The sequence below is a fragment of the Capricornis sumatraensis genome, chromosome 20 (assembly GCF_032405125.1).
Source record: "Capricornis sumatraensis isolate serow.1 chromosome 20, serow.2, whole genome shotgun sequence".
NCBI lineage: Eukaryota > Metazoa > Chordata > Mammalia > Artiodactyla > Bovidae > Capricornis > Capricornis sumatraensis.
Window position 1 is genome coordinate 60550471 of NC_091088.1, and position 26617 is coordinate 60577087.

The 26617-nt window shown below is 57.4% G+C and overlaps 4 protein-coding genes and 1 non-coding gene across 5 annotated transcripts in view; 3 read left to right on the top strand and 2 right to left on the bottom strand.

Moving 5' to 3' along the window:
* The window catches only part of SULT2B1 (sulfotransferase family 2B member 1), a 36160-nt gene extending 25860 nt beyond the window's left edge, over positions 1 to 10300 (top strand). The window contains exons 3-7 of the mRNA XM_068992925.1: positions 1596 to 1804; positions 4328 to 4454; positions 4716 to 4810; positions 8040 to 8220; positions 10107 to 10300. Coding sequence (XP_068849026.1) covers positions 1596 to 1804; positions 4328 to 4454; positions 4716 to 4810; positions 8040 to 8220; positions 10107 to 10300 — 806 coding nt within the window. The remainder of the gene's footprint in view (positions 1 to 1595; positions 1805 to 4327; positions 4455 to 4715; positions 4811 to 8039; positions 8221 to 10106) is intronic.
* Positions 10301 to 11228: 928 nt separating this feature from the next.
* Positions 11229 to 19985, bottom strand: FAM83E (family with sequence similarity 83 member E). Its single transcript, XM_068992924.1, has 5 exons — positions 19512 to 19985; positions 17806 to 17973; positions 17358 to 17482; positions 13070 to 13506; positions 11229 to 11506 (listed from the first exon to the last, which is right to left on the bottom strand). The coding sequence occupies exons 1-5, from the start codon at positions 19983 to 19985 to the stop codon at positions 11229 to 11231; spliced, it is 1482 nt and encodes a 493-aa protein (XP_068849025.1).
* TRNAR-CCU (transfer RNA arginine (anticodon CCU)) lies at positions 14007 to 14079 on the top strand. The gene has a single exon. It is a non-coding gene; the product is annotated as a tRNA-Arg (tRNA).
* On the top strand, positions 15055 to 15435 carry SPACA4 (sperm acrosome associated 4). The gene has a single exon (XM_068992201.1). It carries the CDS (start codon positions 15055 to 15057, stop codon positions 15433 to 15435), a length of 381 nt encoding a protein of 126 aa, XP_068848302.1.
* A 2574-nt stretch (positions 19986 to 22559) lies between the features above and the next one.
* RPL18 (ribosomal protein L18) lies at positions 22560 to 26338 on the bottom strand. Its single transcript, XM_068992301.1, has 7 exons — positions 26277 to 26338; positions 25014 to 25100; positions 24546 to 24653; positions 23916 to 24014; positions 23326 to 23449; positions 23106 to 23175; positions 22560 to 22676 (listed from the first exon to the last, which is right to left on the bottom strand). Exons 1-7 carry the CDS (start codon positions 26277 to 26279, stop codon positions 22601 to 22603), a joined length of 567 nt encoding a protein of 188 aa, XP_068848402.1. The 5' UTR covers positions 26280 to 26338; the 3' UTR covers positions 22560 to 22600.
* Positions 26339 to 26617: the final 279 nt, after the last annotated feature.

Genomic DNA, 26617 nt, shown 5'->3' on the forward strand with positions numbered 1-26617 from the left:
GTTCCAGCTTCCTCTGTGTATTAATGAAGTGCTTCAGAATCTCATTAAGCTGACCCAATAGAAACTTATTTCTCGGGAATTCCCTGACAGCCCAGTGGTTAGGATTCCATGCTTTCATTGCCCGAGGCCTGGTCTCAATCCCTGGTCAGGTAACAAAGATCCCACAAGCCATGCGGTGAGGCAAAAAAAAAAAAAAAATCTACTTCTCATTCCTGTAAATTCTGACTGATCTCAGGTGGCCTCAGCCTGCAATGGCTTAGAGCCGGGCTTGGGTTACCAGCCAGAGAGTGGCTGGCTTGAGGCGGTAAGAGCGTCAGATCCCAGCCACTAGACAGTGGGCAGTGACAAGGGCCTTGGACCTCTGGCTTTGCAGAAAAGAATTTCTACCAAAAGGAGAGTCATGTTGGGAATTCCCTGACAGCCCAGTGGTTAGGATTCCACGCTTTCATTGCCCGAGGCCTGGTCTCAATCCCTGCTCAGGGAACAAAGATCCCACAAGCCATGTGGTGAGGCAAAAAAAAAAAAAAATCTATTTCTCATTCCTGTAAACTCTAACTGATCTCAGATGGCCTCGGCCTGCAATGGCTTAGAGCCGGGCTTGGGTTCCCAGCCAGAGAGTGGCGGGCTTGGGTTCCCAGCCAGAGAGTGGCCGGCTTGAGGCAGTAAGAGCACCAGATCCCGGCCACTAGACAGTGGGCAGTGACAAGGGCCCTGGCCCTCTGGCTTTGCAGAAAAGAGTTTCTACCAAAAGGAGTGTCACGACGCAAGTCAAGTCATTTATTAAGAGGAAAAGGTGCACGGGCCGACTCGGGGAGAGTCTCTGAGTCGCACCTTCGTGCAGTTTGAATTACTGTTATGGGGCATTTCTTCCGCGTTTCCTTTGGCCGATCATTTTGATTTGCCTGGTTCACAGTCCGTATCTGGTATATCTCAGGATCCTCCCAGGTGTGCACACGCATCTCTTAGCCAAGATGAATTTTACTGGAAGGGGTCTGGGTAGAACATCTCTTGACATCATTCTCCTTTGAACTCCAAGGATCCTTTCTGCGCAAGTGTGGCTGGGCAGGTCTCCTGATTTCAAGAATGAAAACTATGTGGTCTGGAAGGATCCAGCCTCCTCCCTTAACTGTCCTGGAGTTTGGGTCCATAGGGAATGAATTCTATGTACCCTGGGGGTGGAGGTGGGGGTGGGGGTATTTGCCTCCTGCACAGCCAGTGCGGGATGGATGGTGTGAGGGGGGGTATCCATGCAGCTTCTGGCATCCTCGCTTCTTCTGCTTTATGGCTCTGCCATCCCCAGGAGCTCCAGTTTCCACTGGCATCTCTGCATCCAGCCAGCAGACGGGGGGAGTGAAAGTGTTATTGGCTCAGCCGTGTTGACACTTTGCAACCCCATGGACTGTAGCCCGCCAGGCTCCTCTTTCCGAGGAATTCTCCAGGCAAGAATACTGGAGTGGGTTGCCATTTCCTCCTCCAGGGGATCTTCTCGACCCAGGGATCGAACCTGGGTCTCCTCCAGTGCAGGTGGATTCTCTACCATGTGAGCCACCGGGGAAGCCCTACCTCCGATTAACTCGCCCAGTTTTTCCCAACAGGGACCAACTGGATGATTGAGATCCTGAGCTTAATCCTGAAGGACGGGGACCCCTCCTGGATCCACTCGGTGCCCATCTGGAAGCGGTCACCCTGGTGTGAAGCCATCATGGGCGCCTTCAGCCTCCCCAACCAGCCCAGCCCCCGCCTCATGAGTTCCCACCTCCCCATCCAGCTCTTCGCCAAGGCCTTCTTCAACTCCAAGGCCAAGGTACAGGAGGAGGGAGGGGTGTGTGTATCGTGGGGTCGAGGAGGGGTGGAGCATAACTCTCTGATGAACTCAGCATATGAAGCAGCCACTATGTGCCTGGTCCTGATCTAGAACAGCAGCAAACACATGCCCAGGAACACCTGCCTTGTGAGCCCACGCTCTAAAGGGGGCAAGCCAAGAACAGATGGAATAGATAAGGAAAATGCTGGGGCTTCCCCGGCGGTCCAGTGGTTAGGATTCCATGCTTCCATTGCAGGAGCCATAGGTTTGATCTCTTGTTGGGGGACTAAGATCCTGGATCCCAAATAAATTTACATAAGCATCTTTTTAAAAATAAGGAAAATAGTTAATACAGCCAAGATGATATATTCACATCGAGAAGGAGGAGAAGGCGGGGGTAAGAGCTAGAGGTAAGGGTTGCAATTCTAAATAGGGGAGGGGTCAAAGGAGGTCTCAGCAGGACAATGCCATTTGAGTAAAGACTTGAGATGTGAGGCGAGGAGCCACGGGGGTGTCGGGGATGGTGGAAGAATGTTCCAGGCAGTGGCCTGAGCAAAGGCCCTGGGGTGGGTGTGGCAGGCCTGAGGTCTAATCAGGAGGACTGTGTGGTTGAATCTAAGTGAGCAAGGGGGAGCGGAGTAGAGATGAGGTCAGGGATTTAACAGGGGCCACAATGTGCAAGGGCCATACGGACTTTGGTGGGGAGTTTGCTTGTCTCTGAGGGGGACAGGAGCCAGGGGAAGGCTCTGTGCAGAGGAGAAACGGGGACCAACTTAGGTTTTTCCGGGCGCCCTCTGGCTGCAAGGCAGGGAACAGACGCTCAGGGCGAGGGCAGAAGCAGAGTGCCGGGGAGGAGGCGACAGGCCAGGTGCAAGGTGGCCGTGGAGACAAACAGGGCAGTGCCGTGGAGGTGAAGGAAAGGGGCTGGGCTTGGAGTGCATTCTGAAGTTGGAACCAGGAAGATTTGCTGGCGGGTTGGATGTGAGTGTGAGAGGAGCACCAGCCAAGGGTGACGGCGGGGGGTTGGCACACCCAGTAAGGAGCTGGGAGGCTGGGGCTACCATGGACTGAGAAGGGGAGGAGAGGTTTGGGGGGAAGGTGGGGGCTCTGCTGTGGCCCGAGTGGAGGATGCCGGTGGGCAGTGAGAGAGACGAATCTGGGCTCGACAGGAGTGATGTGTGCTGGGCATATTTGCAACCTGTTGAGATGTGTGTGTGCATAAATAGAGACAGAGAGAAGCAGAGGTGGAAACAGACAGAGACAGACAGAGATAAAGAAATAGAGACGGAGAGAGGAATTCAAGCCAGGAGACTGGCGGGATCGCCAAGGAAGGGAGTGAGTGTGGACAGAGAAGTGGCGGGAATTGCGATCCAGGGGTCCCCAAGCCCACTTGCAGGCTCAGTGATTCACTGTAAGGACTCAGAGCTCAGCAAAGCTGTTACGATCACGGCTATAGCTTATTACCGTGAAAGGGTAGGCTTCCCCGGTGGCTCAGCGGTAAAGGCTCTGCCTGCAGGGCAGGAGCCACAGGAGACTCAGGTTCAGTCCCTGGGTCGGGAGGATCCCCTGGAGGAGGGCACGGCAACCCACCCCAGTATTCTTGCCTGGAGAATCCCCACAGACAGAGAAGCCTGGCAGGCTACAGTCCATAGGGTTGCAAAAAGTCGGACATGACCGAAGCGACTTAGCACAGAGAGAGGATGGAATTAAAGTTGGTGAAGGGAAGAGGTGCCTGGGAGCACATCCACAGGAGCCCCAGGCACCAGCTTTTATGGGGTCTGTCCCGGTGGAGCTGTCTGGACGGCGGTCAGTCCTCTGGGAAAGACATGTGGCAACACGCATGGAGTGTCACCCACCAGGGAAGCTCACCCGAGCCTCGGCATCCAGGGTTTTTGTCGGAGGTTGGCCACGTAGGTGTGACTGACCACCGGCATGGCTAACCTTGGTCTTGAGAGAGGACATATCTGATGGAGCTGGAGTAAGGCTCGTAGCAGAACATCAAGCTGGCAAACAGATTGGAACTGGGTCATCAGGGCCTTGAATGCCAGGCCCAGGGGCTGGGACTCCGCCTTGGGGCAGAGGGCCAAGGAGGGCACAGCAGGTGTGGGTGTAGAAAGAGCCTCTGGGGCTGTGCGGAGGCTAGGAGGCTGGGGAGGAGGCTGGGGCCTCAGCCGTGGGAATAGGAAGCAGAGATGGCTGCCTTTCTCTGTTGGTCATCGCCCCTCACCATGATCTTCATCACCTGCCCTGCATGCCTGTCTCCTTCACTCTTTATTTCTTGAAGCCAAACTGCCTCTCCACCTGGTATCAAAACAGTCCCTCTCTTTTCCCAGAGTGTGGCTGGAGGGTGCCCTCCCCTGCTGTGGACCGAGGCTAACTGATCTGAACCCCGATTAGCTGGGAAGTCCCTCCAGAAGTCTACCCTGAGTCCGTCCTGCTGCAGAGATCAGAAGAGAGAGGGCTGGAGGGCAGGAAACCTCAGGGGCTGACACCCTCTCCCCTCTTCCCCCTGCCCCCACACAGGTGATCTACATGGGCCGGAACCCCCGGGACGTGGCAGTCTCGCTCTATCACTACTCCAAGATCGCCAGGCAGTTGAAGGATCCTGGCACCCCCGACCAATTCCTGGAGAACTTCCTCAAAGGCGAAGGTGAGGACTGGGGCACGTGAGGCTGGGGCGCTGGTGAGCCCCGAGGAGGCCCAGATGGGAGGAGGGACAGAGGAGGGCCAAGAAGGAGGTGGGGAGAGACAGCGAGGCAGAGACGGGGTGGTGGGGTGGTGGGGGCTTGGAGGGAGGCCTCCAGCTCTGAGGGGCCAAGCCTGGGCCATGGGGCCTTGGTTGGGCTCCTCCAAGCCCCAGGGAGGCTGGCCCGGCTCCCCGTCCCTCACCCTCCTGTCTCTCTGCTCGCAGTGCAGTTCGGCTCCTGGTTCGACCACATTAAGGGCTGGATTCGGATGAAGGGCAAAGAGAACTTCCTGTTTATCACTTACGAGGAAATGCAGCAGGTGATCCCCCCCTCCCCCCACCCCCACCCCCGACTCAGCACCCTCCCCCTCCCTCCTCCCACTCACCAGCTCTGCTTCCCACAGAACTACGGAGAAAAGGCAAGCCGGGAGCAGAGCATCCCTAATGCACATGGGTGCGATTTTCAGAAGGGAGGTCAGGGGAGAGCCATGGAGCTCCCTGGGGAAAATGTGTCTCAGGCAAAGGGAACAGCCGGTGCAAAGGCCCTGAGGTGAGAGTGTGCTTGAAGTGTTCCAAAGGGAGCCAAGAGGCCAGAGCTGAGAGGGAGTAGGGTGAGATAGGGCAGAGAGAGGATGGGGCCCAGAGTGAGGACTCGGGCTTTTTCTGAGTAGGTGGGAGACACAGGTGTGCTCTAAGCAAGGGAGGCTATAGGTTAAGTGAGATGCTACAGAACCCTGACCCTCAAGAAGTGATGATGCTTCCTGATGGTTGTGACCTGAAACGCAGAGGGAAGCAGTGGAAGAAAATGGTCTTTGGAGGCAGATAGAGAGCCTGGCTGGACCCTGTGGAACGTCCTTGGCGCAGGCACCTGGGAGAGAAAGGCCTTCTGGCTGGGGCAATCAGGGAAGGCTGCCTGGAAGAAGGGGCCATGAAGAATGACTGCAGCTTTGCCTGACTGCAAGGAGGATGCTGGGCTTCTAGTTGGACCAGATCTACAGTGAAGGTGTCCAACGTTCCATGTTCCTTTTTAAATTAAAAAAAAAAATTTTGTGGCACCTCAAGGCATGTGGGCTCTTAGTTCCCTAATCAGAGATCGAACACAAACCCCCTGCATTGGAAGCATAGTCTTAACCACTGGACCGCCAGGGAAGTCCCCTGTTCTATGTTCTTAACAGAGCTCTATTCTGAGAGGCTAGGAGCCTAAGAGGTTTCCAGTGTTCGTTCACCCTTGGCCCCAGACACTCTCATCCCATGTGTGTGCTTCACGTATGTTTTGTGCCCTGGTTTCTGTCGACACTGTATAGCAGAAAGAGTCTGGATTTCAGGGTTCGAAACGCCGTGGAAAGCCTGCCTCTTTAAAATCCCTCAGAACCTCAGAGGTCTCATCCTTAAAAATGGGTGGAAAATGCTGGCTCAAGGGTTGCTGTGAGAACCCCAGTCCCTGGCATTGGCGTCTCGTAACCATCTGACAAGGGACAGCAAAGTGTTAGTATAGTGTGCAAGGTAAGAGTGATTAGGTTCTGAGCAAGGGTGTATCTGGCTAATAATAACCATAATTGCAGAGGTTTCAGCCTTTTAAATTGCAAAAAAGTGGTATATTTTATTTTATTTTTTATTTCGGTTGCTCTGGACCCTTGCTGCTGTGTGTGGCCTCTCTCTACTGGTGGCAAGTAGGGACCCTGCTTCATTGCAGAGCACGGCTTCTCTTGTTGCAGAGCTCCAGGAATGCGGGCTTCAGTGGGTGCAGCACGCGGACTCTGTAGTTGTGGTGCATGGGCTTAGTAGCTCCAAGGCGTGTGGATCTTCCCAGATCAGGGATCGAATCCGCGTCCTCTGCGTTAGCAGGCATATTCTTAACCACTGTGCCACCAGGAAAGTCCAGAAAATGGTATATTTAAATGGCTGACCCCAATATTATTATTGCCCCCATTTTATAGAGGAGCAAACTGAGGTAGTATAGCCTCAAGAGAGGTGAGAACTTGCCTAAGGCACACAGCTCTTCACTGTGAATCCCATCGGTTTATTTCATTTTCCACTCTGGTAAATCTCTTTTGATGGAAAGATCCAGAAAAGACTTCGGCATCACCCCCTCTCCTATCTTTTCCACCCAGCTTTATCCTCTGAATCAAAAACTGGGCCACACAGCCTGACAGAGCTTCTGGGCTGCCCCTGGGTGTGAGGAACGGCCAACATGTTAGAATTTCTGGGACACATCAGCAGTTCAAGAGGATAAATGCTTATGAAACCAAGAATAACCTGGAAAATCAGGGCCATGAGGTCGGTGGAACTGACCACAAGCACCTATGCCAGGCGCTGCATGTCAGGGAAGGCAGGGAGATAGACGGGAGTGTCGTGAACTTTGGGGACTCAAATCTGAGCTCCTTGTTGGCTGTGTGACCCTAGACAAGTGTCTTTCCCTCTCTGAGCCTCCGTTTACTGATGGGGGTAATGACACCTCTCTGCCAAGCCATTGGGAGAATTGGCACAAATATACCTGAGAGTCCTGGACTAGAGATGGGTACACAGTAGGTGCTTAATCCACAGTGATTTGAACCATCAGTCATGAGGGAGGTGATGTTTGGGTGGCATCTGGAGGGGTAAGTTTGCCAGGCAGAGAAGGGTGGTGCAGGGCATTGTGACAGCCCTGTGCCAAATCCCACAGGGAGGACCGTGCAGGGAAGGAGATGAAAGACCCAGCCACGCCTGGCCTTAAAAGCCAGACCTGGTGGGAGTTGGGGGAGAGGGGGGACTTCCCTGGTGGTCCAGTGGCTAAGACTCCATGCTCCCAATGTAGGGGGCCTGAGTTCGATCCCTGGTCAGGGAACTAGATCTCATATGTCCCAACTAAGACCTGGTACAGTTAAATATATATATATATATATAAGCCAGGCCTGGGGATTGGGGCACTGGGAAGCCACAGGAGGGCTGGAAGTAGGGGAGGAACAGGGTCAGCTCTGAGTGTGGGGAACTGGAGGCCGGGAGAAGGCCAGGGCGGAGGCTGGGGTGAGGGTTCACAAGGAGAGAATGAGGCCGGGCCAGGGCTAGGGGCTGTGGGGGCACAGAGGAGGGGAGGCGGCAGAGAGCTGAAGCAGGAGGCTCAGGGGCTGATGACTGACAGGGCCAAGATGGGGAGTGGGTAGGGAGGAAGGGGAGCTGAGGCCAGGCCAGGAGTTTGGCCCTGGGTGAATGGGGGGGCTCTTCTGGGACCTGGAGCGGGGCAGGGTTGGGCACAGACCAATTCTGAATCTGAAGGAGAGTTCACTCTGCATGAGATGCTGGACTGACCCCTGCCTTCTGCTGTGACCTCCAACCCAGCCCTATCTTTCCCTTGCCCCTACAAAACCCTCCAAAAGCCCACACCGCAGGAAACCCCAGAAGCCACGGCCCAACCCCTCCACCTGGAGGCGGGGAAACTGAAGCAAAGAAGCAGAATCCCAACCTCCGCCCCAGATTCCGGGGGTGGGGACTCAGGCATCCAGATTCTGGGTCTGGTGCCCCTTCCTGGCCTGGGTCCCCTCCTTCCGCTGACGCCTCCCCCCCTGCCCCCAGGATCTCCACAGCTCCGTGCAGCGCATCTGCCAGTTCCTGGGCCGGCCGCTGGGCGAGGAGGCGCTGGAGTCCGTCGTGGCACACTCGTCCTTCAAAGCCATGAAGGCCAACACCATGTCCAACTTCTCTCTGCTGCCCCACAGCCTGCTGGACCAGCGCCACGGTGCCTTCCTCCGGAAAGGTGAGGGGACTCTGGGGCTCCAAGCCCCATTAGGCTACCACCTGGCTGTGTGTCTTAGGCGAGTCACTTAACCTCTCTGGGCCTGTTAGCACGGAGCTTGGCACACAACTGATGCTAAACTCTGGAGGGCATTGCCATACCAGCTCTGAATGCTAGGAGGCTGTTTGGGGTCTTCTTCGTGAACCCTTCTTAGGGTTAACTTTCACCCCAGAAATAGTCAAGTGTTGGATGACGGGCTGAGGGTGGGAGTGTATTAATTTCCTATTCCTGTGGAACCAAATGGAACCAAATACCACACGCATAGTGGCTTAAAACACATGTTCAGGGAAATTCCTGGTGGTCCAGCGATCAGGACTCAGCACTTTCCACTGCCGTGGTCCAAGGGTGGGGGAGCTAAGGTCTTCCAAATAGTGCAGTGCAGCCAAAATAATAATAATAAAAGAAAAAAAACACACATTCACTGCCTTATCGTTTTGGATGTCAGAAGTCCAAAGTCAGCCTCACTGAGCTAAAATTAAGGTGTCAGGACCGTGTTTTCTATGGAGGCTCTGGGGGGGAACAAATTCCCTGCCTTCACAGCTTTCAGACCTGCCTGTATTCCCCGGCTCGTGGTCCCTTCCTCCATCTTCAAAGCATCTTCTGCTCTCTGACCCTGACCCCCCTGCGCCCTCTTATAATGATGAGTGAGTGGGTGCTAAGTTGCTACAGTTGAATAAGTCTGAGATTCCGTGGACTGCAGCCCGCCAGGCTCCTCTGTCCATGGGAGTCTCCAGGCGACAATGCTGGACCAGGGGGTCTCCCCGACCCAGGGACTGAACCTGCGTCTCTTACACCTCCTGCATTGGCAAGTGGGTTCTTTACCGCTAGAGCCACCTGGGAAGCCCCTCTTATAAGAATGTTTGCCATTGAACATTAACATCTTTACCTTAATCACACCTGCGAAGTCACTTTTGCCATGTCGGGTCACATGTACATAGGTTTGAAGGGTCAGGTCATAGACATCTGGGGGGGGGGCGCCACTAGTCAGCCCATCACAAGGAGCGCCCCCCCCCAAAACCTCACTAGGGGTGTCATGTAACATGTGGTATATGCATTTGTGAAAATTCAAAACACTGTGACCCAAATGACTCTGGCCCCAGGATTCCAGGTGATGGCTGGTGCCCCTGATCACCCCATGAGATGAGAAACTTGAGGGGGGATTTCCCCACTGGTCCAGCGGTTAAGGGAGTCCAGGTTCGATCCCTGGCCTGAGAACTAAGATCTCACATTCTGTGTGGTAAGGCCAAACAAAACAAACAACCCAAAAGGTAAAAATAACTAATAATAATTTGTTAAGATAAATTTTTTAAACAAAAGCAACTTGAGGGGGCCAAGTGTTTGCCTCGGGGCACATGGAGCTAGCAGTCACACCCCTCACCTGCTCCGTGGCTGTGAGACGCATGCCTTCAGCGCGATCCTTGAAAGCACCGGCTCCCAGTGTCGGAGCAGCGCTGGAGGCAGGAATCCCTGTTCTAGCCAGGGAGGTGAAGGACAGGTGGAAGAGGAGGTGATACAAAGCCGGGGAAGGATGCTAGACGGGGAGCCGGATGCTCTGGGTAGAGATTTAAGAGCTTGGTGGGGGAAGGGGAGAGGTCTGCTGGAGGGGTGAGCAGGGCAGAGAGAGCCTGACGGGCAGGGGCAAGAATGGTGCCCGGGGGTCTGGCCGGGCGACTGGTGGCCAGCAATAGAGTGTCAGCCGTCAGCAAAATGGAGATATGGGTGCGGGGAGGGGAAGGACAGCGCTGCGGCAAAGGCCAGGAGGTGGGAGAGAGGCTGCTGGCGTCTTGGGGGCGGGGGCACGACGCTCCGGCTGCGCCTCAGCTCCGCCTTCCCTCCGCTCCCTCCAGGGGTCTGCGGGGACTGGAAGAACCACTTCACGCTGGCGCAGAGTGAAGCCTTCGACCGCGTCTACCGCGAGCAGATGCGAGGGCTGCCGACCTTCCCCTGGGACGTGGACCCCGAGGACGCCAGTCCGGACTCCGACCCCGGTCCCGACCCGAGCCCCAACCCAGATCAGGCCTCCGAAGCACCCCACCCGTGACCCTGAGAATAAAAGCGTCTCTCTCCTGCGCGGGCTACTCGATGCGCCGCGGAGGGGATGTGCCGCCGGAGGCTGGGGCCCCCAAGGCCTAGGGGAGGGCGAGGTCCTCTAGCCCACTCGCACGCCTGTGGGCCCGGTGACCCAGAAGCCTCTCCCAGAGGCGAAGATGGAGGCAGGGAGGCCAGCGCGGGGCACCTGACTCCCCTCAACCCCCCCAGCCGGGGTGCTGCGACCCCGACTCGGGATCCTGGGGAGGGAGGCTGATGGGGGCCAGGACTCCTGGGTCTGAGGGACGAAGGAGCCAGGTCTGGACTCCGGGGTCTCTCGTGAGGCTGCGGAAACGCACGTTTCTGGCATAAAGCAGCTTTATTCTGAGCAGAGGTAAAGGGCAGCCCTAACAATCAGCCACTTAGCCCCCGCGAAACAGACTCGGGCCCTGCTGGCTTCCCCTCTCTAGCCCGGACCTGTTCCCCAGGGCCTCGGGATTCGGCTCGGCTACCCGCTCCGGACGCTTCTCTCCTCTCCGCGGCCAGGCTCCGTTTACCCCACAGCTCCTGAGAGCAGGCGGGTTCAGGAAGCCTCCTCTCAGACCCGAGAACCCCATCTTCAATCCCCGCACAATTCCAGCTCGGGGACCACTCGGCCAGGCGTCTCCTCAGAGAAGTTCTGACCCGGCGGGAACAGCTGTGCTGTTAGGACCTCGCCTAATGGAGACCTCCTGCCCGTTTTCTAGGCTGCGACACTGAGGTCCAGAGTGGGCACTGGGCTTGCCCGCATTCTAGAACAAATGGGGGAAAAAATCCTTGGCATCTCCCAGACACCAAGGCCAAAAGCTTTGTCCCAGGTAAAACAGGGAGCCGGGGGGCTCTGAGTGACCGCTGTCTGACCAGCCTGGGTCACGGCTAGAGCCATTTGGCTTTGGCTCCGGTCAGGGCCGCCCCCTGAGTCCTGGCTGGGTGGCCCTGTCTGGCTGCCGGATGCCTCTGGGTTCCAACAGTTTGGAGGCAGCATCTTCAGCAAACCTCCTCCGGGTCGGGGACAGATAGCGGAGGCGGCGGCCAGGGGTGAGGGGCAGGGGGCCGCCCCAGGGCTGGGACCAGGCCAGCGGGCGGGCGTCCGCCTCCCCGCCAGGGGCCCCTCCAGCACCCCGTTGCCTCATCAGGGCCTTGGCTGGTGTGTCCTTGGAGCCCCAGGGCTTCTTGAGCTGTGGAGGGAAAGTCACGGAGGTGAGAGGTAGTTCTTGGGGGTCCCAGAGCCTGGGGAGAAAGAGAGCAGGGCCGGGAGGGAGGGGCGTGGGGGAGGATGGAGAGGGTGCTTAGGGAGGAGGGAGGGGAGGAAAGAAGAGGTGGGCTGCAGGGAGATGAGTGTGGAGGGGTGGGGGGAGGTGAGAAGGCCTTCATGTCTCCAGAACCAGGAGGGAAGTGAATGGGGAGGCTGGGGACCCCCAGACCTACAGAGGGGGTGCGGAGTTGTGTCCCCATGTGCAGCTTTGCAGTGGGGAGAGGAACAGGAAGCAGCAGCCAGCTGCATGGGGGCGGCGAATGTTTGCCAAGGGAGGTGATGCCAGGTGAGGGCGGCTCAGGACCCGGAAGAGGCGAGGACCTTGCCCTTGCCCATCCCTCTTCTCCTCTCGATCGGGACCGAGGGAGGTGATTCCGGGGACATTCATTTCTCTCTGGACTGGCCTCAAGCTCCCACTTAAGCAGATGAGGAAACTGAGGCTCAGAGGGGGCACAGCTCAGCGGAACTGACCGCAGGTCTGCCTGCATCCAGGGACACAGAGAACGGGGGCAGGCTCTGCCAAGTGTCTAAGCAGCTGGGAAAAGGGAAGGGAGACCCCCCCTGACCTCCCCGAGCCCCCTCCACAACATGCGCAGCACACTCGAACCCAGGAAGCCAGTGAGCAGAGCATTTAAATGTTCCACCTGGGAGGCAACCAGGGCTGAGATCCATTTCCTCCCTGGTGCCTTGGTTTCCCCACCTGTGAAATGGGTGAGTGGAGAGCTGTGATCACATCCACCTCAATGGTTGTGGCAGTTCAAAGTGAAAGTGTTAGTCGCTCACTCGTGTCCAACTCTTTGCGACCCCACGGACTGTAGCCCGCCAGGCTCCTCTGTCCATGGAATTCTCCAGGCAAGAATACTGGAGTGGGTTGCCATGTCCTTCTCCAGGGGATCTTCCCAACCCAGGGATGGACGCGGGTCTCCTGCATTGCAGGCAGATTCAGACTGTTTGTGGCAGAGGTTACATTTAATCAACTGTGAGGAAGCACTTGGCATGGGGCCTGGAGCGTGGCAAGGTGCCCGAAAAAAGATCGTTGCTTTGACCTTGGGCAAGTGAAACGCAACCCCTCTGTGCCTCAGCTTTTCCATCCATATACCGGAGCATTAACAGGAGTATCGCCTCACTGCCATGGGAGGAGGAGGTCAGGAAATCAAAATAAATTCCATCTGGGGGCTTTATTGTAACAATGGTGATTAATCTATTTCATTTGACAGCACTGACTCCTCCTCCCAAGCAAACTGAGGATGGGGACAGTAGCTCAGCCCATGTCCCCAGTGAGAACGCTGAGGGTCCGAGAAGGAGGCTCTCTGCCCTGTGTCGCCAGTGCTCCCCTGCCCAGCACACAGTAGGGATACCGGAAGTGGACCCTGCCATCAGGAAGGCAGGGAAGCAGTTTTGCTTCCCCCGCCCCAGGACCAGGCACCTGGCAGGGGCCCTCACAGGCCTCCATCCTCTTCCAGGCCCGCCACCCCGGTCTCACCTCATCGTTGTCTCCATCGCTAGAGCCCGACAGGCGACTCAGGTCCCAGAGGGAGCGGCTGGGCCGGGCTGGGGTCCCGCTGGGGACCCGGGCGTGCTGCACGCTCCTCAGGATGTCACTCAGAGCCGGGCCTGGCGCAGCCGGGGTCTCCTGCCTGTCCCCCTCGAAGACTCGGCAGGCGGCCAGGCGTTGGGTCAGTGAGCCATCGGGCGGTGCTGGCGGCGACAGGGGGGCCACGGAGCAGCGGTGGGCCACGCGGTTCGGGCTGTGGGCCAGCTGCAGCCCCCCCAGGGCTCTAACAAAGGGACCCGGGGTGGGCGCGGGCGGGAGCGGCCAGGAGGCTGCATACAGCGTCCGGAACTCTCGGCTGAAGGCATCGGCGATTTCACCAGTCAGCAGGGTCACCAGGCCACGGTGCAGGCGAGAGTCACTCCATGTGAAGCTGGGGGACACAGAGGGTGGAGGGGAGGGTCAGGATCTCCAAGCAGCCTCAGAAGTCTGGCCTGGCCCGCATCGCCCGCCCCCAGCCTGGTCTCCTGGAAAGGCTGTGTGACCTCAACCAAGTCCTGCAATCCCTCTGACCTCAACATGCCCCTCTGTAGAATGGGGGCAACCAGGTATCTACCCTAGAGGGCTGATGGGAAGGCATGAGCTAACATACTTAAATGATCACCTGGGCTCTGCCCTGTTCCCACAGTTTCCACCTCTGGAAAGATGGGATTCTGACACCCTCTGGGACTCTTTGAAGACTCAGTTGCTTCCTATTCTGACTGCCACTTATTAACTGCTTGCTGTGTACCAGGCTCTGGGTGTGCCTGCTCCCTGCCTCTGTTTGCTCATTTGTCACACGGAACTAAAACACAGGAAGATTAGAGTCAGAAAATATGGGCCAGGCCCCCTGCCCAGTAGGTACTCAGCATTAAAAGTCTGGGAGTCGAGACTTCCCCAGTGGTCTAGTGGCTAAGACTCTGCATTCCTAATGCAGGGGACCTGGGTTCGATCCCTGGTTGGGGAACTAGATCCCACATGCCATAACTAAAAGACCCTGCATGCAACTAAGACCCAGCTCAGCCTAATAATTAAATTAAAAAGAAAAAGAAGCTCCATACTTGCAATGCACAGGACGTGGGTTCAATAAGTGGTCAGGGAACTAGATCCCACACGCTGCATGGCATGGCCAAAAAAAAAAAAAAAAAATCCCCCCAAACTATACTTCAATTAAAATAAGTAAATAAATACTTTAGAAGAGTTAAAAAAAAATAAAGCCAGTGGTGAGCTGTGCCCTTACTATCCCTGTGATCACACCGGTTGTGATTTAGAGAATCAAGCACACGTGCTGGTACACAGCAGGTGCTCAGTAAATGCTCTCTTTGGAATTAAATGAACCTGGGCTCTCCTCCTGGCTCAGGGGAACTTGGATGTGTCACGTTCCCTCCCTAAGCTTCGGTTTTTCCATTGCAAAACCAGGCTCGCCCTGATCCACGCCATCTTGCGCCTCGGTGGGCACCATCGCAGCACCCGGCAGAGACGGCCACTTCGAGGCCGGGGTGACAAAGGCCGGCCCAAGCATCCTTACCTCGTGGGGTGTCAGCATCCTCACTCCCCAGCAGGTCTGCGGGCCAGCCTGCCCGCTCGGATTGTGACACCCCTTCCCCACCTATGACCTCAGCCCCGGAGCGGCCAGTGGGAACCCTGCGGAGGGGGCGCATCTGTGAGGTCACCCCCATTCCACTCCACAGAGACTCCTGTCGGGCAGCGGCCGCTGGCTCATCTCCGTCCCCGGGGGGGTTTCTGAGACCCAAGGATTTGAGAGCAGTGGTCACAACGGAGCTTGGGAGAAGGACGCGGAGCGTCGGGAACTGAGGCCACACCGGGTGCTGGGCCTGGGAGATCAGAAGCCCCGAGGGCTCAAGGTGTGTTGTTCAGCAGTTCCGGGAGGCCCGGGAAGCCCACGGCCTGGCTGGGGCACCGTCACCGCCGCCAGGCCACCATGGTCCTCGGCTGGCTGCTGCTTCTGGTGATGGTTCTGGCCCCTGGCACGACAGGCGTCAAGGACTGTGTCTTCTGTGAGCTGACCGACTCCACGAGCTGTCCGGGCACCAGCATGCGCTGTGGCGACGACGAGGACTGCTTCACGGGCCACGGGGTGGCCCCTGGCATTGGCCCCATCATCAATAAAGGCTGCGTGCACGCCATCTCGTGCGGCCACGAGGAGCCCATCAACTACATGGGCGTCACCTACAGCCTCACCACCAACTGCTGCAATGGCCACATGTGTAACGGGGCCCCCGACCCCACGCGCGGCCGGTTGGCGGGGGCCGCTGCCAGCCTGGCGCTGGGTGTGCTGCTGCTGCTCCGACACGTGCCGTGACCGACCTGGAGGGCAGGGCCTGGGGCTGGTCTCCCGGCTGCATTGCTCCCCCTGCCCCCCACCTCCATCCCCTTCCCCCATTAAATGGCCAGAGGCCCTGGACAACCTCTCGTGGCCCTGGCCTCATCCATTCTAGGGCTGCCCACCGGAGGAGCCCGATGCTCTGGAAGCAGCCCCAGGCCCTCCAGTTTAGTGATGGGGTAGCCATGTCCGACGGGTTGGACTGGACTACTGTGTTTCATTGGTTCTAAGACGCGTTATCTTTTCAGATTTGGATCAGGATGTTTCTTTCCTTTGGTGGCACCTTAGAGTCGATGAAATATGGTTAAAAAAAAAAACCACACACACAAAAAATCAAATAATAATAAATGACAGCTGACGTTGATGCAGCACATCTTATGCTCCGTGCCAGGCATGATTATCTTACGGAATCCCCACGTGAAGCTGAGAACAGAGATTCTCTGCCAAAACCTCCCAGTCTCGGGAATTCCCTGGCGGTCCTGTGGTTAGGACTCCGCGCTTTCACTGCTGAGGTCCCCCGGGTTCAATCCCCTGGTTGGGGAGCTGAGATCCAGCAAGCTGCAAGGCGCAGCCAAAAAAAAAAAAAAAAACCAACGTCCCAGTCTTAATGCTAGCGGTTCTCAAAGTGTGGTCCCTGGACCAGCAACATCAGCATTAACCAGGAACTTGCTAGAAATGTCAATTCTTGGGCCGCAACTGAGGCTGGCTGAATAGGGGTGGGGCCCAGAAATCTGGGATTTATTTAGCAAGTCACCCAGGTAACTCTGGGGCCTGCTCAAAGTTGAAAGTCACCAGGCTAGGGCAAAGGTAATCAACTGTGCACTTCTGCCCCCGAGGTGGGGCACCTGGCAATGTCTGGAGATGGTTTGGGTTGTCATAACTGGGGAAGCCGGATGCTGCCCATATCTCCTGGGTAGGGGGCCATCCAGCCCAAGAAAGCTCCCCCGCAATATGGAATCATCCAGCCCCAAACATGAGCAGTACCTGTCTTGAGAAACTTTGCTCTAGATGCGCCAACCAGACCATCCCATTGTCTAGAGGGAGAAACTTGGGCACAGAGGGGAAGTCAGTTGCACACAGTCACACAACCAGTAACTTGGAGCTAGAATTTGACCCCAGGCCCTCGGGCTCAGAGTCCACGTGCCCTGCGCCATGCCGTTCCCAGGAAGTAAATGCTGCTATTTTCACACTTTGCAGATGGGAAAACTGAGGTTCAGAGTAAGGGGAGGTACCAGCCAGCCCAATGTCCCAGAGCTAAGAAGTCATGGAGCCAGGTTCCAGGGTCAGCTGGCCCCCAGGGAGAGAACAGGAGGGACAGGAGATGGTCTGAGGACTGGGCCGTTTGTACACCAGCTCTGATTTTTGCATCCTTGCGTGCGTGCTAAGTCGCTTCAGTTGTGTACGACTCTGTATGACACTATGGAGTGTAGCCCGCCAGGTTCCTCTGTCCATGGGATTCTCCAGACGAGAACACTGCCATGGGTTGCCATGCCCTCCTCCAGGGGACCGCCCCGACCCAGGGATGGAACCCACGTCTCTTATGACTCCTGCATGGGCTGGCGGGTTCTTTACCCCTGCGCCACCTGGGAAGCCCTCTGATTTTTGCACAGATGCTCAAAGAGGTGGAGACAGCCACCCAGAGCAGAGCTTGGACTCCAGTCCAGGTCCCCCTGGCATGGGAGCTCCCACACCGGGAGCCCAGTCCCCAGGCCACAACGCCGCCCAGGGCGAGGTTCAGTGCCAGCCTGTTCTGCTACAAGACCCCTCCTCTCCCGGGCAGGGTGGGTACAGACCCATCTTACAGAGGAGGAAAGAGAGTCTGGGGAAGGGCATGCCCCACTGCCGGCTGAAGGGGAGCTGGGGACCGGAAGCCGGGTGGTGGGGGGTCGGGGGTGCCGCACCTGTAGGATCCTGAGATGACCCGCTCGCCGTCCAGCAGCACGAACTTCTCCCGCACGTTGCCGCTCACCTGCTGACGCCAGCGGCTCTGGAAACTGCATCCCCGCACGACTCGGATGTCTAGGTTCTGCAGTGGGAGGGCACGCCCGTGCTCAAGCCGACCCTCCCCTCCCCGCTGACCTCCACCCGGTGCCCTCCCTCCAGGCTGCTCCTACCTGGGTGTCCCAGCTTCCCCAGGGGTCTCCTGTGGATAGTCTTAACTTTGACGGACCCCACGGGAAGGCTCACCCCAGCTGCCCCACCCCCATGCCATGGGCATCAGATCTCAGGGGACACTCTCAGCCAGCATCCACCTTGATGACCCAGCACCCCCGGAAGGGTCTGCCCCCCGCTGCTTCCACCCCAGTGCCAGGGAATTGGGGTGTCACCCTCCAGCCACCTGGCCCCTACCTCAGTGGCCCAGGGGTTGACCCCCAGCTGCTGGGCCAGCGTAAGAAAGGCGGGCAGCTGCTGACAGTCCAGGAGCAGGTAGACAGGCACCCAGCGGCAAGTGGCAGCCTCCACCAGGTCCAAAAGCAGGTCTGGGTCAGTGAAGACGTCCATGACCACGGCCACCAGCTGAGGGGTGGGGAGAGGGGCTGTGGGTGGAGCCTGGGGCTTGGGGGGCACATTCCAGGGGTGAGGTCCTCCAGAGTGTTTATTGGTCCAGGCTCCATGGGACATTCAGGGAAGCTGAGGGGGAGACCCTGTTCATTCAGCGCCTATATGTGAACTGACTCAAGGGACAGGAGTTTGAGCAAACCCCCAGGAGACAGCGGAGGACAAAGAGCCTGGCGTGCCGCAGTCCATGGGGTCGCAGACTCGGACACGACTTAGCGACTGAACAACAACGATGTGTGAATGAGAAGCAAACAGCCTTTCTGGAGCCCCTCCACCTCTAACTGCTGGAAAACTGTCATAAAGCACACGTCTGCAGCAGTACCCCTGGGCTGTGACACCACATGGCTGCCAGGCTCCAGGGCTTGGTGGGCTGGAGGCCCTTCACTGGGGGCAGCTGCACACTGGGTCCTTGGGTGGGATAACCTGCCAGGCCTCCAAGGTGAGCTCTGGGGACAGGGAAATGCTGAGGAGCCTGGAGCTGGCAGGCAGAAGAAGGTGGTGGTGTTGAACCCTGAGTCACTGGCCAGAGGGCCTTGGTTCAAAGCCCCACTCCGCGACTTAACTTTCCCTGTCTCCTCAGTGGGTACATGAAGCCCAGCCTCATAGGATTATAGCCCAGCCTTGGGATTAGGTGGGTTAACCCATAAAAAAACACAGCGTGGCAGTAGAGACATAAAAAAGTTGTTATAGAATGGGCCGTCCAAGGGGGTGCAGGGCAGACATTTTCAGTTCAGTCGCTCAGTCGTGTCCAACTCTTAGCGACCCCATGGACTGCAGCACACCAGGCTTCCCTGTCCATCACCAACTCCCCGAGCTTGCTCAAACTCATTTGGGCCCCCCTGAAGGAGGATAAGGGCTTCCCTGGTAGCTCAGCTGGTAAAGAATCTGCCTGCAGTGCAGGAGACCCTGGTTCAGTTCTTGGGTGGGGAAGTTCCCCTGGAGAAGGGATAGGTTACCCACCCCAGTGTTCTTGGGCTTCCCTGGTGGCTCAGAGGGTAAAGAATCCACCTGCAACGTGGGAGGCCTGGGTTCCATCCCTGGGTTGGGAAGATCCCCTAGAGGAATAAGTGGCAACCCACTCCAGTATTCTTGCTTGGACAAGAATCCCCACAGACAGAGGGGCCTGGTGGGCTACAGTCCATAGGGTCACAAAGAGTTGGACACGACTGAGTGACTAAGCGAGGCACAAAGGAGGATAAAGACATCCACCCTGGCCGTGGGGGTGGGGTTGAGTAAGTGACTGAGGTGTGCGGTCATACTTAGGTCCAAGAGGCATGGATGCCTGAGGCACCCAGGTCTTGGGGAGAGAGTGGGAACCCACAGATCTAAGAGGGTCAGGGTGAGATCGGGGCTGTGTGGATGCCTGGATCCTGGGAAGTGTGGGCATGTGCGGTCCAGAATGCCGGGCTCCCAAGTGATATTTCCTCACGCCCACATCTGGGAGCTGACCCGTGAGGATGGCCGAGTCTCGGGGAGGGACCCCCTGCGGCTCCCACCTTCTGGGCGGCCCGAATCTCCTGATGCACCAGCTCCTTGAGGGATGGCTGGCCTTCGCCAGGCGGCTGGGTGTACAGCTGGGCCCGGGTGATCCCTTTCCAGGCTGAGTCTTCTGGCCAGCCCAGGCGCAGCACGGGCACCGCCTCCTCCGACTGTCCCGGCCAGTAGGTCAGGCTGCCCGAGACCCCGTGGGTGGCGTCGGCTCCCTCTGCTGCCCCGCCAGGCTCAGGCTTCGCAGCTGTCCAGTCCTCAGCCGCTGCCACCAGGCCCTGGAGCTCCTCTCTGCCCAGGAAGGGCCGCAGCCCCTCGCGCCGCAAGCAGGCCTCGAACGCCTCCACGCCCTCGCCCAGCAGAGTCTCCAGCGCCAGTCGCTGGCCCTCGGAGTACAGGAAGCCAGGGCTGGCCTCAGTCTGGGGTAGTCCCCCGGGCCCTGGCTCCGTTCCTTCCAGTGCTGCCAGCTGGGAGGCCGCCATCGGGCCGTTTGGCAGGGAGGATGGTGAGGCTGGATGTCCGGAGGGCTTGGCTGTCTCTGGACACCGAGCATCTAGAGGTCTCCAGACAGGCAGACTCCGTGTGGCCGTGCAACGCCACCCGCACAGCCCTCAGTCCCGACGGCTCGTCGTCCTGACGATCGGACTGCCCAAATGAGGGACCGCCCAGAGCGTGGCGTTGCTCAGACCAACAGCCCGCCGGCCACCTGAGCTTCCTGCCAGACTCCGATGGTCTGGCGGAGCCCACGAGTGGCCCCTTGCGTGTCGGTCAGGATGACCGCCTGACCCTGTCTGCAGCCACCCAGCTCTGCTTCCTGACACGCCAGCCCCCCTCCAGCCCCGCTGGCGACACGAGGCTCCAGGTGACCCTGCCTCTGCTCAGGCTGACTCTCCCGCTAGGCAACAGGCTGTCTGTTTGTCTCTGAGCATCCAAACGTCCCTAGCTAAAGGCAGAGTGGGCTGCCCAGTTGCCCCTGGCAGATAGCACACCTAACTGACTCTCTCTGGCTGTCTCTTTGACGGTACGGAAGACATGGATCGCTTCCAGCTGACAATCTCAACATCTGACCGCCCAGCGGAGCAACCAGCAGGCTCCGACGGAATGGATGGAATGTTTCTCCCGACAACCAGCCGCCTGACTCACCGGTCCTCACTGGCCGACCATCCCGGAATCCTTGTCTGTGAACCGCCCCTCTCAGCCATGGGAGGGTGCACACCAGCCCTAAGTCTTGGCATCACCTTTCCCAGCTGGGGAACTCAGTCTGTCTCCTCTGCAGGGTGAAGACCCTGCTCCCTGAGTGTTCACACCCACTCAGGCTACTGCGGGGGTGGGTGCCCTCTACAGGGAGTTTCGTTACAATGGAATCAGCCCATTCAGACTAATGGCCGAATCAACTAACCCCGGTTCCTAAGACCACTGATCCGGCCCTCTGAGTGATCTCAGGCCCACTCCAGCCAGGATTTCTGCCTTAACCCCACTGCCTCCGGCCAGCGGACTGTCCACTTATTCCAGGATGACCACTCTGCATCCCTCCCAAGCTGCCCCTTTGACAATTCTGACTCAACCTCTGCTCAGTGGACCTCCCCGATCCCTGTCAACAAGAAGCCCCCTCTCCAGCACCCAGTCGGCTCCCCTCCGCCAGACCACAGCAAACCAGCCCTGCAAAGAGAAGAGGAATGAAGCCAGGCCAGTCCCTCTCCCTCCGGTCCTCCCCAGACCCCCATCTCTCCCAGGTCTCCATCCCCTTCCCCTCCTCTTGCCTTTCTGGAGGTCAGATCAGGGGCCTGGAGACCTCCTTTATTCCTGTGGTTCTTCCGGCCGGCCGGCCTGCCTTATTCATCAGGTTTCTTCCTGGGATCCGGGGAACCCAGCCCCTTGTGCAAATACAGGGGGAGGGCCATCACAGGCCCCTGGAAGTCTAGGGTGTGGGACCAAAGTAAGGGAAGGTCCCAGCGGCCCGCCAGACTTCAGCTTAGGGGGCGGGAGCTCACATCACCTGTTCCCACACACCCTCTCCCTGACTGTGTCCCAGCCCATTTCTATTTCCTGGTCCAAGCCCTGCCAGCCATCCCTAACATGGAGATCCCTGAAGGGAGCACTGGTCCTTTAAGAGTAGGTGTGGCTGGTTCAAAAACGAAGCAGGTGTCATTAACACTAGACGCCTGGGAAGGAGGTGGGGTTTCAGCCTTAGATGGCTGCTAGGTCCCAAAGGTGCAGCAGGGTCCGAGGGCGCCAACAGGGTTAGGGTGGGCACCACCGACACTCAGGCCCCTGCAGACTCTGCCCCCCACAGCACAACATTAAGGGGCTCATCCCAGAGGCTGGTCTACATAGAGGGGTTGTCACTGAGTCACTTCTTGCAACCCCATGAACCTCGGTATGCCATGCTTCCCCATCCTTCACTACCTCCGTTTGTTCAAATTCATGTCCATTGAGTCAGTGATGCCATCCAACCATCTCATCCTCTGTCGCCCCCTTCTCTTCCTGCCCTCAATCTTTCCCAGCATCAGAGTTTTTTCCAATCAGCCATTCACATCAGGTGGCCAAAGTATTAGAGTTTCAGCTTCAGCATCAGCCCTTCCAATGAATATTCAGGGATGAGTGACTGGTTTGATATCCTTGCTATCCAAGAGACTCTCAAGTCTCCTCCAGCACAACTCAAAAGCATCAATTCTTCTCAGCACTCAGCCTTCATGGTCCAACTCTACATTCATACACGACTACTGTAAACACCACGAAAGTCGCTCAGTCATATCTGACTCTGCAACCCCATGGACTGTGGCCTGCCAGGCTCCTGTCCATGGGATTCCCCAAGCAAGAATACTGGAACGGGTAACCATTCCCTTCTCCAGGGGATTTTACCAGCCCAGGAATCGAGCCCAGATCTGCTTTGTAAGCAGATTCTTTACCATCTGAGCCACGCTTTGATCGTACAGATCTCTGTTGGCAAAGAGAGGGGCATGGTACCCACTGCCCAAAATGATGGGGTTCTCCTTGAGGGCTCTAACCCTCTCCGTCCTCCCTACTCCGTTCCCCAATAATATACAGAAGACTGTTAGCGTCCAAAACCATTTTAATAACAAGGTAGACTCTCGGGTTAGTTTTTGTAGCCACGGCTGGCTCGTCGGCCTCTGGCGCGCTCGAACTTCCGGCCCTTGGAGCGGACGTAGGGTCTGCGGGGAGAGAAGAGGCCCAAGTTAAGAGTGAGTCGGGGCTGCTGGGGCCCGCCAGCCAGCTGGGAGTTGAGAAATGTCTGCTCTAACAGAGCGGCCAGCACAGGGACACCAGCAGAGGGCCTCATCAACTGAGGCGGGGTCAGCAGGAAAGCCTGGCAGTGCAGGGGGCCAGATGGCCAGGAGGGGCTGAAGGGCCTGCACCAGGCCCTGGGGGTGTCAACCAGGGCGCCCCAGAACTGGACAAGGTGCAGGCCCCACCCGGGGCGGCACAGGCCCTGGAGAACCCACACCAGTGATGCTGGCTGGGCAGGAAGCTCAACACCCAAACAACAGAGCTTTAAGCAGAGCTGTGAAGGAAAAGCGGAGATCCTAAGCTGACGGAAATAGCTGGAAGCATGGCGAGGCCGATGTGCAGGGCATACTCACTTGGTGTGGCTATGTGGGGTTCCTGGGGCCTTGCCGAAATGCCTGTACACCTCTCGGCCCTTGCGAGGACCTAGGGAAGGGGAGGAAGGGGCGGCTCAGGCTGATCCGGGCTGGAGTCGGGGGGGAGGGCTGTCCCTGACCTCCCAGACCCAGAAAGGGAAAGGCTGCCAGGAGCCCCACGGCTCATGACAAACCCCTCGAGCCACGAAGCACCACTCACCAGAGAGGAGGACAGTGCCACAGCCCTTGGGGGAATCCAGGGCCAGCTGGTCAAAGGTGAGGATCTTGCCCCCGGCCTTGAGGATGCGACTCCGGGCGCGGCTGCTCACTCGCAGAGCACACACCTAGGGGACAGAGGACGGACATGGTCAAAGCCCCCTGGACGGCAACCCAGGAGCTGCTGGGACCTCTGGTCCCCTGCCCAGACCCAGCAGGAGTTCCGGCTGCTTATTCTGCCCGACGACCAACTACTGGAGGCAAACGCCTGAGCCCTAAGAATGCAGCCATTCTTACCAGTTTACATCTAGAAACCCCCCGGACACCAGAAACCTAAGCCAGGACAGAGGTGAGAAAGCTGAAGCAGAGATACTGTGGAACACTGTCCAGAGATAACAAAGTGGCAGAGCGAGCACCATCAGCAGGGCCCCAGCAGGGGCTTGCCCAGGGACGCCCGCCGTCCACTCCACCCCCCTGCAATTCAGGCCTGATGCCTGCCTCACCCAGAGGCGAGACGAGCCTGACGGCACCAGAGCAGGACAAGGGCCTCCGCGTGACACCCCCTGTGCTCCCGAGCCACACCTCCCCACTCACCTTCAGTTTGGGCACCTCCTGCACACGCACATCATCGGTTACAGTCCCCACGACCACAGCTGTCTTGCCCTCCCGGCCAGGAAGCTTCATCTTCCGGATCTGGGATGGGCACAGGGGAGGGGGCCGTGATGTACACGTTAAACAAGTCCCTTCTGGAGCTTACATCCAACCCCACTGATCCAGGCGTCCCAAGGGCCAACAGTTGTGCCTCATCTGGGCTAAACCCACCCATGCCACACCTCTCTAACTACCACAACAAGCCTACTCTCAGGTCCAGCCTGGGGAAACCTCCAAAAAATGTGCAAACAGATCTCTCCTACAGAAAGCTTTTGATACAGAGGACTTGCTCTAAGACTTCAAGCCTCAGGAAGATTTCATAAAAGACACTGTAAACTGCAACCCCACAGACACGGCGAGAAAGAAAATGAGGCTAAGCCAGTCCAATGCTCCCACTATCCTGCTTCCATCAGAGGGGTCAGAGTTCTGCACCCACCGCTGGATGAAGCTAAGCCAGCTAACAGCCAGGCTGCTACCAGAGAGCTCCAAGCCCACCCTTCTTCTCGAAGTCGGGCTCCAGACATGACCCAGTTGCTCCCCCAGGTTGGCTAAGCCCCAGCATCAGCCCCTCACCATCCGGGAAAGGGAGAGCGGTGGCCGGTTGGTGCGGCTCATGAACAGTCTCTTGAGGACAACCTGATTGAAGGTGGAGTTGGTTCGTCTGGCCAGGAACCTGTACAACTGGAGCGGAAGGAAAATGAAGAGTGAGAACCCAGGGTAGCCAAGCCCAGCCCCTTCCTCCCAGCTTTCTAACAAAAGGGCAAACAGATGACTGAGGGCTTTCCCCCATCCCATAGAGCCCTAGGGAGAGCTGGCCGAGTCCTGCTCGACCAGGGACCCAGAAAATCCCCCACACCACCCCCCGGCTGTGAACAGGCCCAGAGACTGAAAAAGCTGGAATCTCCAGCAGCTCTGGGAAAGCAGCAGACTCGTGCCTGCACTCCAGGCCCCTGCAGGGAGCCTGTGAGCGAAACCACATGCAGGCTCTGAAGTTCTGTTTCTGGGGTGGCCTTAATGAGGGGTGTCTGGCCCAAACCTCACCTTGACCAACAGCCTCAGGTAAATGTCCTGGCTCTTGGGCTCCTTGCGTCGAACCTTTCGGTCCTTGTTGTGGCGGATGTCAACTCCCTGAAGGGGTGAAGGAAGGGAAGACCGTGAACCCAACTCTCGTTTGGCAGATACCACATAAACATTTTCAATTATTCCTTACGTGCAAGAAACAGCCAAAGGCGCAGTCTCTGGAGACAACCAACCCCAGACCCACACTGAGAACAATCTGGGAAAATCACTTAAAACTCCCTGGGTCTCAAGTCATTTTTTTTTTTTTTTAAAAAGAGAAAGAGTGCTAATTTTACACAGTAAGCTGTCAGCTCAGCACAATGACCTTAATGGCACCCCTATTAACTCAAATTTTTAGTTCTTTAGCAGCTATGTTTTTCAAAAATGTAAGTACCATTTAACCTCTCAACGCTTGTTCCCATACGTGGAGCGTTATCAGAAACAAACCAAGGACTGACTTTAAGTTATCATAAAAGCAACGAGCCTTTTTCTCAAATACTCTGTACAGAACCAATCTTAAAACCACTTTTCAAGCATTATCTTCTTAACTCCAAAAACCTGACCAGGTGCTTTCCCACTCTAGTGCTAAGAATGCTGAAGGAAGCCTATGACTATGTCATGAATTGTAAAGAACTACCTGTTAATAGCTCTCATTCATCCAGCATTTAGGTATGCAAAGACCCTTGGTGAGCACCTTCTGTGAGCACTTCTTACCCAACTCACATCTTTGAAACAAAATTACTGGGTCTCCAAAGAACAGACAGATGCTTTCCAGTCACAGGGAATGCAGAGGACAGGGAAATGAATCTCGAACGGAAGCCCGCCTGGCCCCCAAACACGGGCACCAGCCGCTTGACGACTCCCCCCACCAGCACCCAACTTTCCAGGCTGGGGAGTGACAGAATACAGGGGCAGCACAGTCAAGAGTGGCTGTGGAACCAGTCCCTGGGGCCGAATCCCGGCTCCGCCATTTACTGGCACTGTAACCCTGGTCATACTACTTAACCTTCTTGCCCCTCAATCTCGTCACCTACGATGGAACCTATGCAATAGAGAAGTACAGGAAGGGTGGGAGACTGAAGAAGCCCAGCCCCAGCCTTCGGCCTTCCAAAACAGCTCCCCACCGCGGGAGTCGCCTCCTTCGAACACCCGTGAACCCCTGCCTCCCTCTGGAACGTCCCCAGCCCGGGGCCGCAGTGGATGGCGGCGGATGGTCGAGGCCAGGACGCCGCAAAGCTAGCTCACCATGATGGCGCCTCTTCCTTAGCCAGGTCCGGAAAGAGAGAGCAGACCCGGGATGGGCGGAGAAAGCCTTCAGCGTATGGCGCCTACCTGACATCACTTGGGCGACGCGGCGCTCTACTATGACTCACGCCTCTCTATGGTGAATCAGAAGGCCAGCTAGATGGGCGTTTCCGGAATTGAGTGGAGGAGCATCTAAAAGGGAACAAGGGCTGCGCCAAGGACGGAAAGACCCGCACGTCGGGGGCCTCTCTAGCCCTATCCACGCTCTTCTTGATAGTCTTCCGGAAGAAAAGGCTCTCGGAGCGAGAGAGATGTCGCGCGGAACTAGTAAGAGGCGTTGC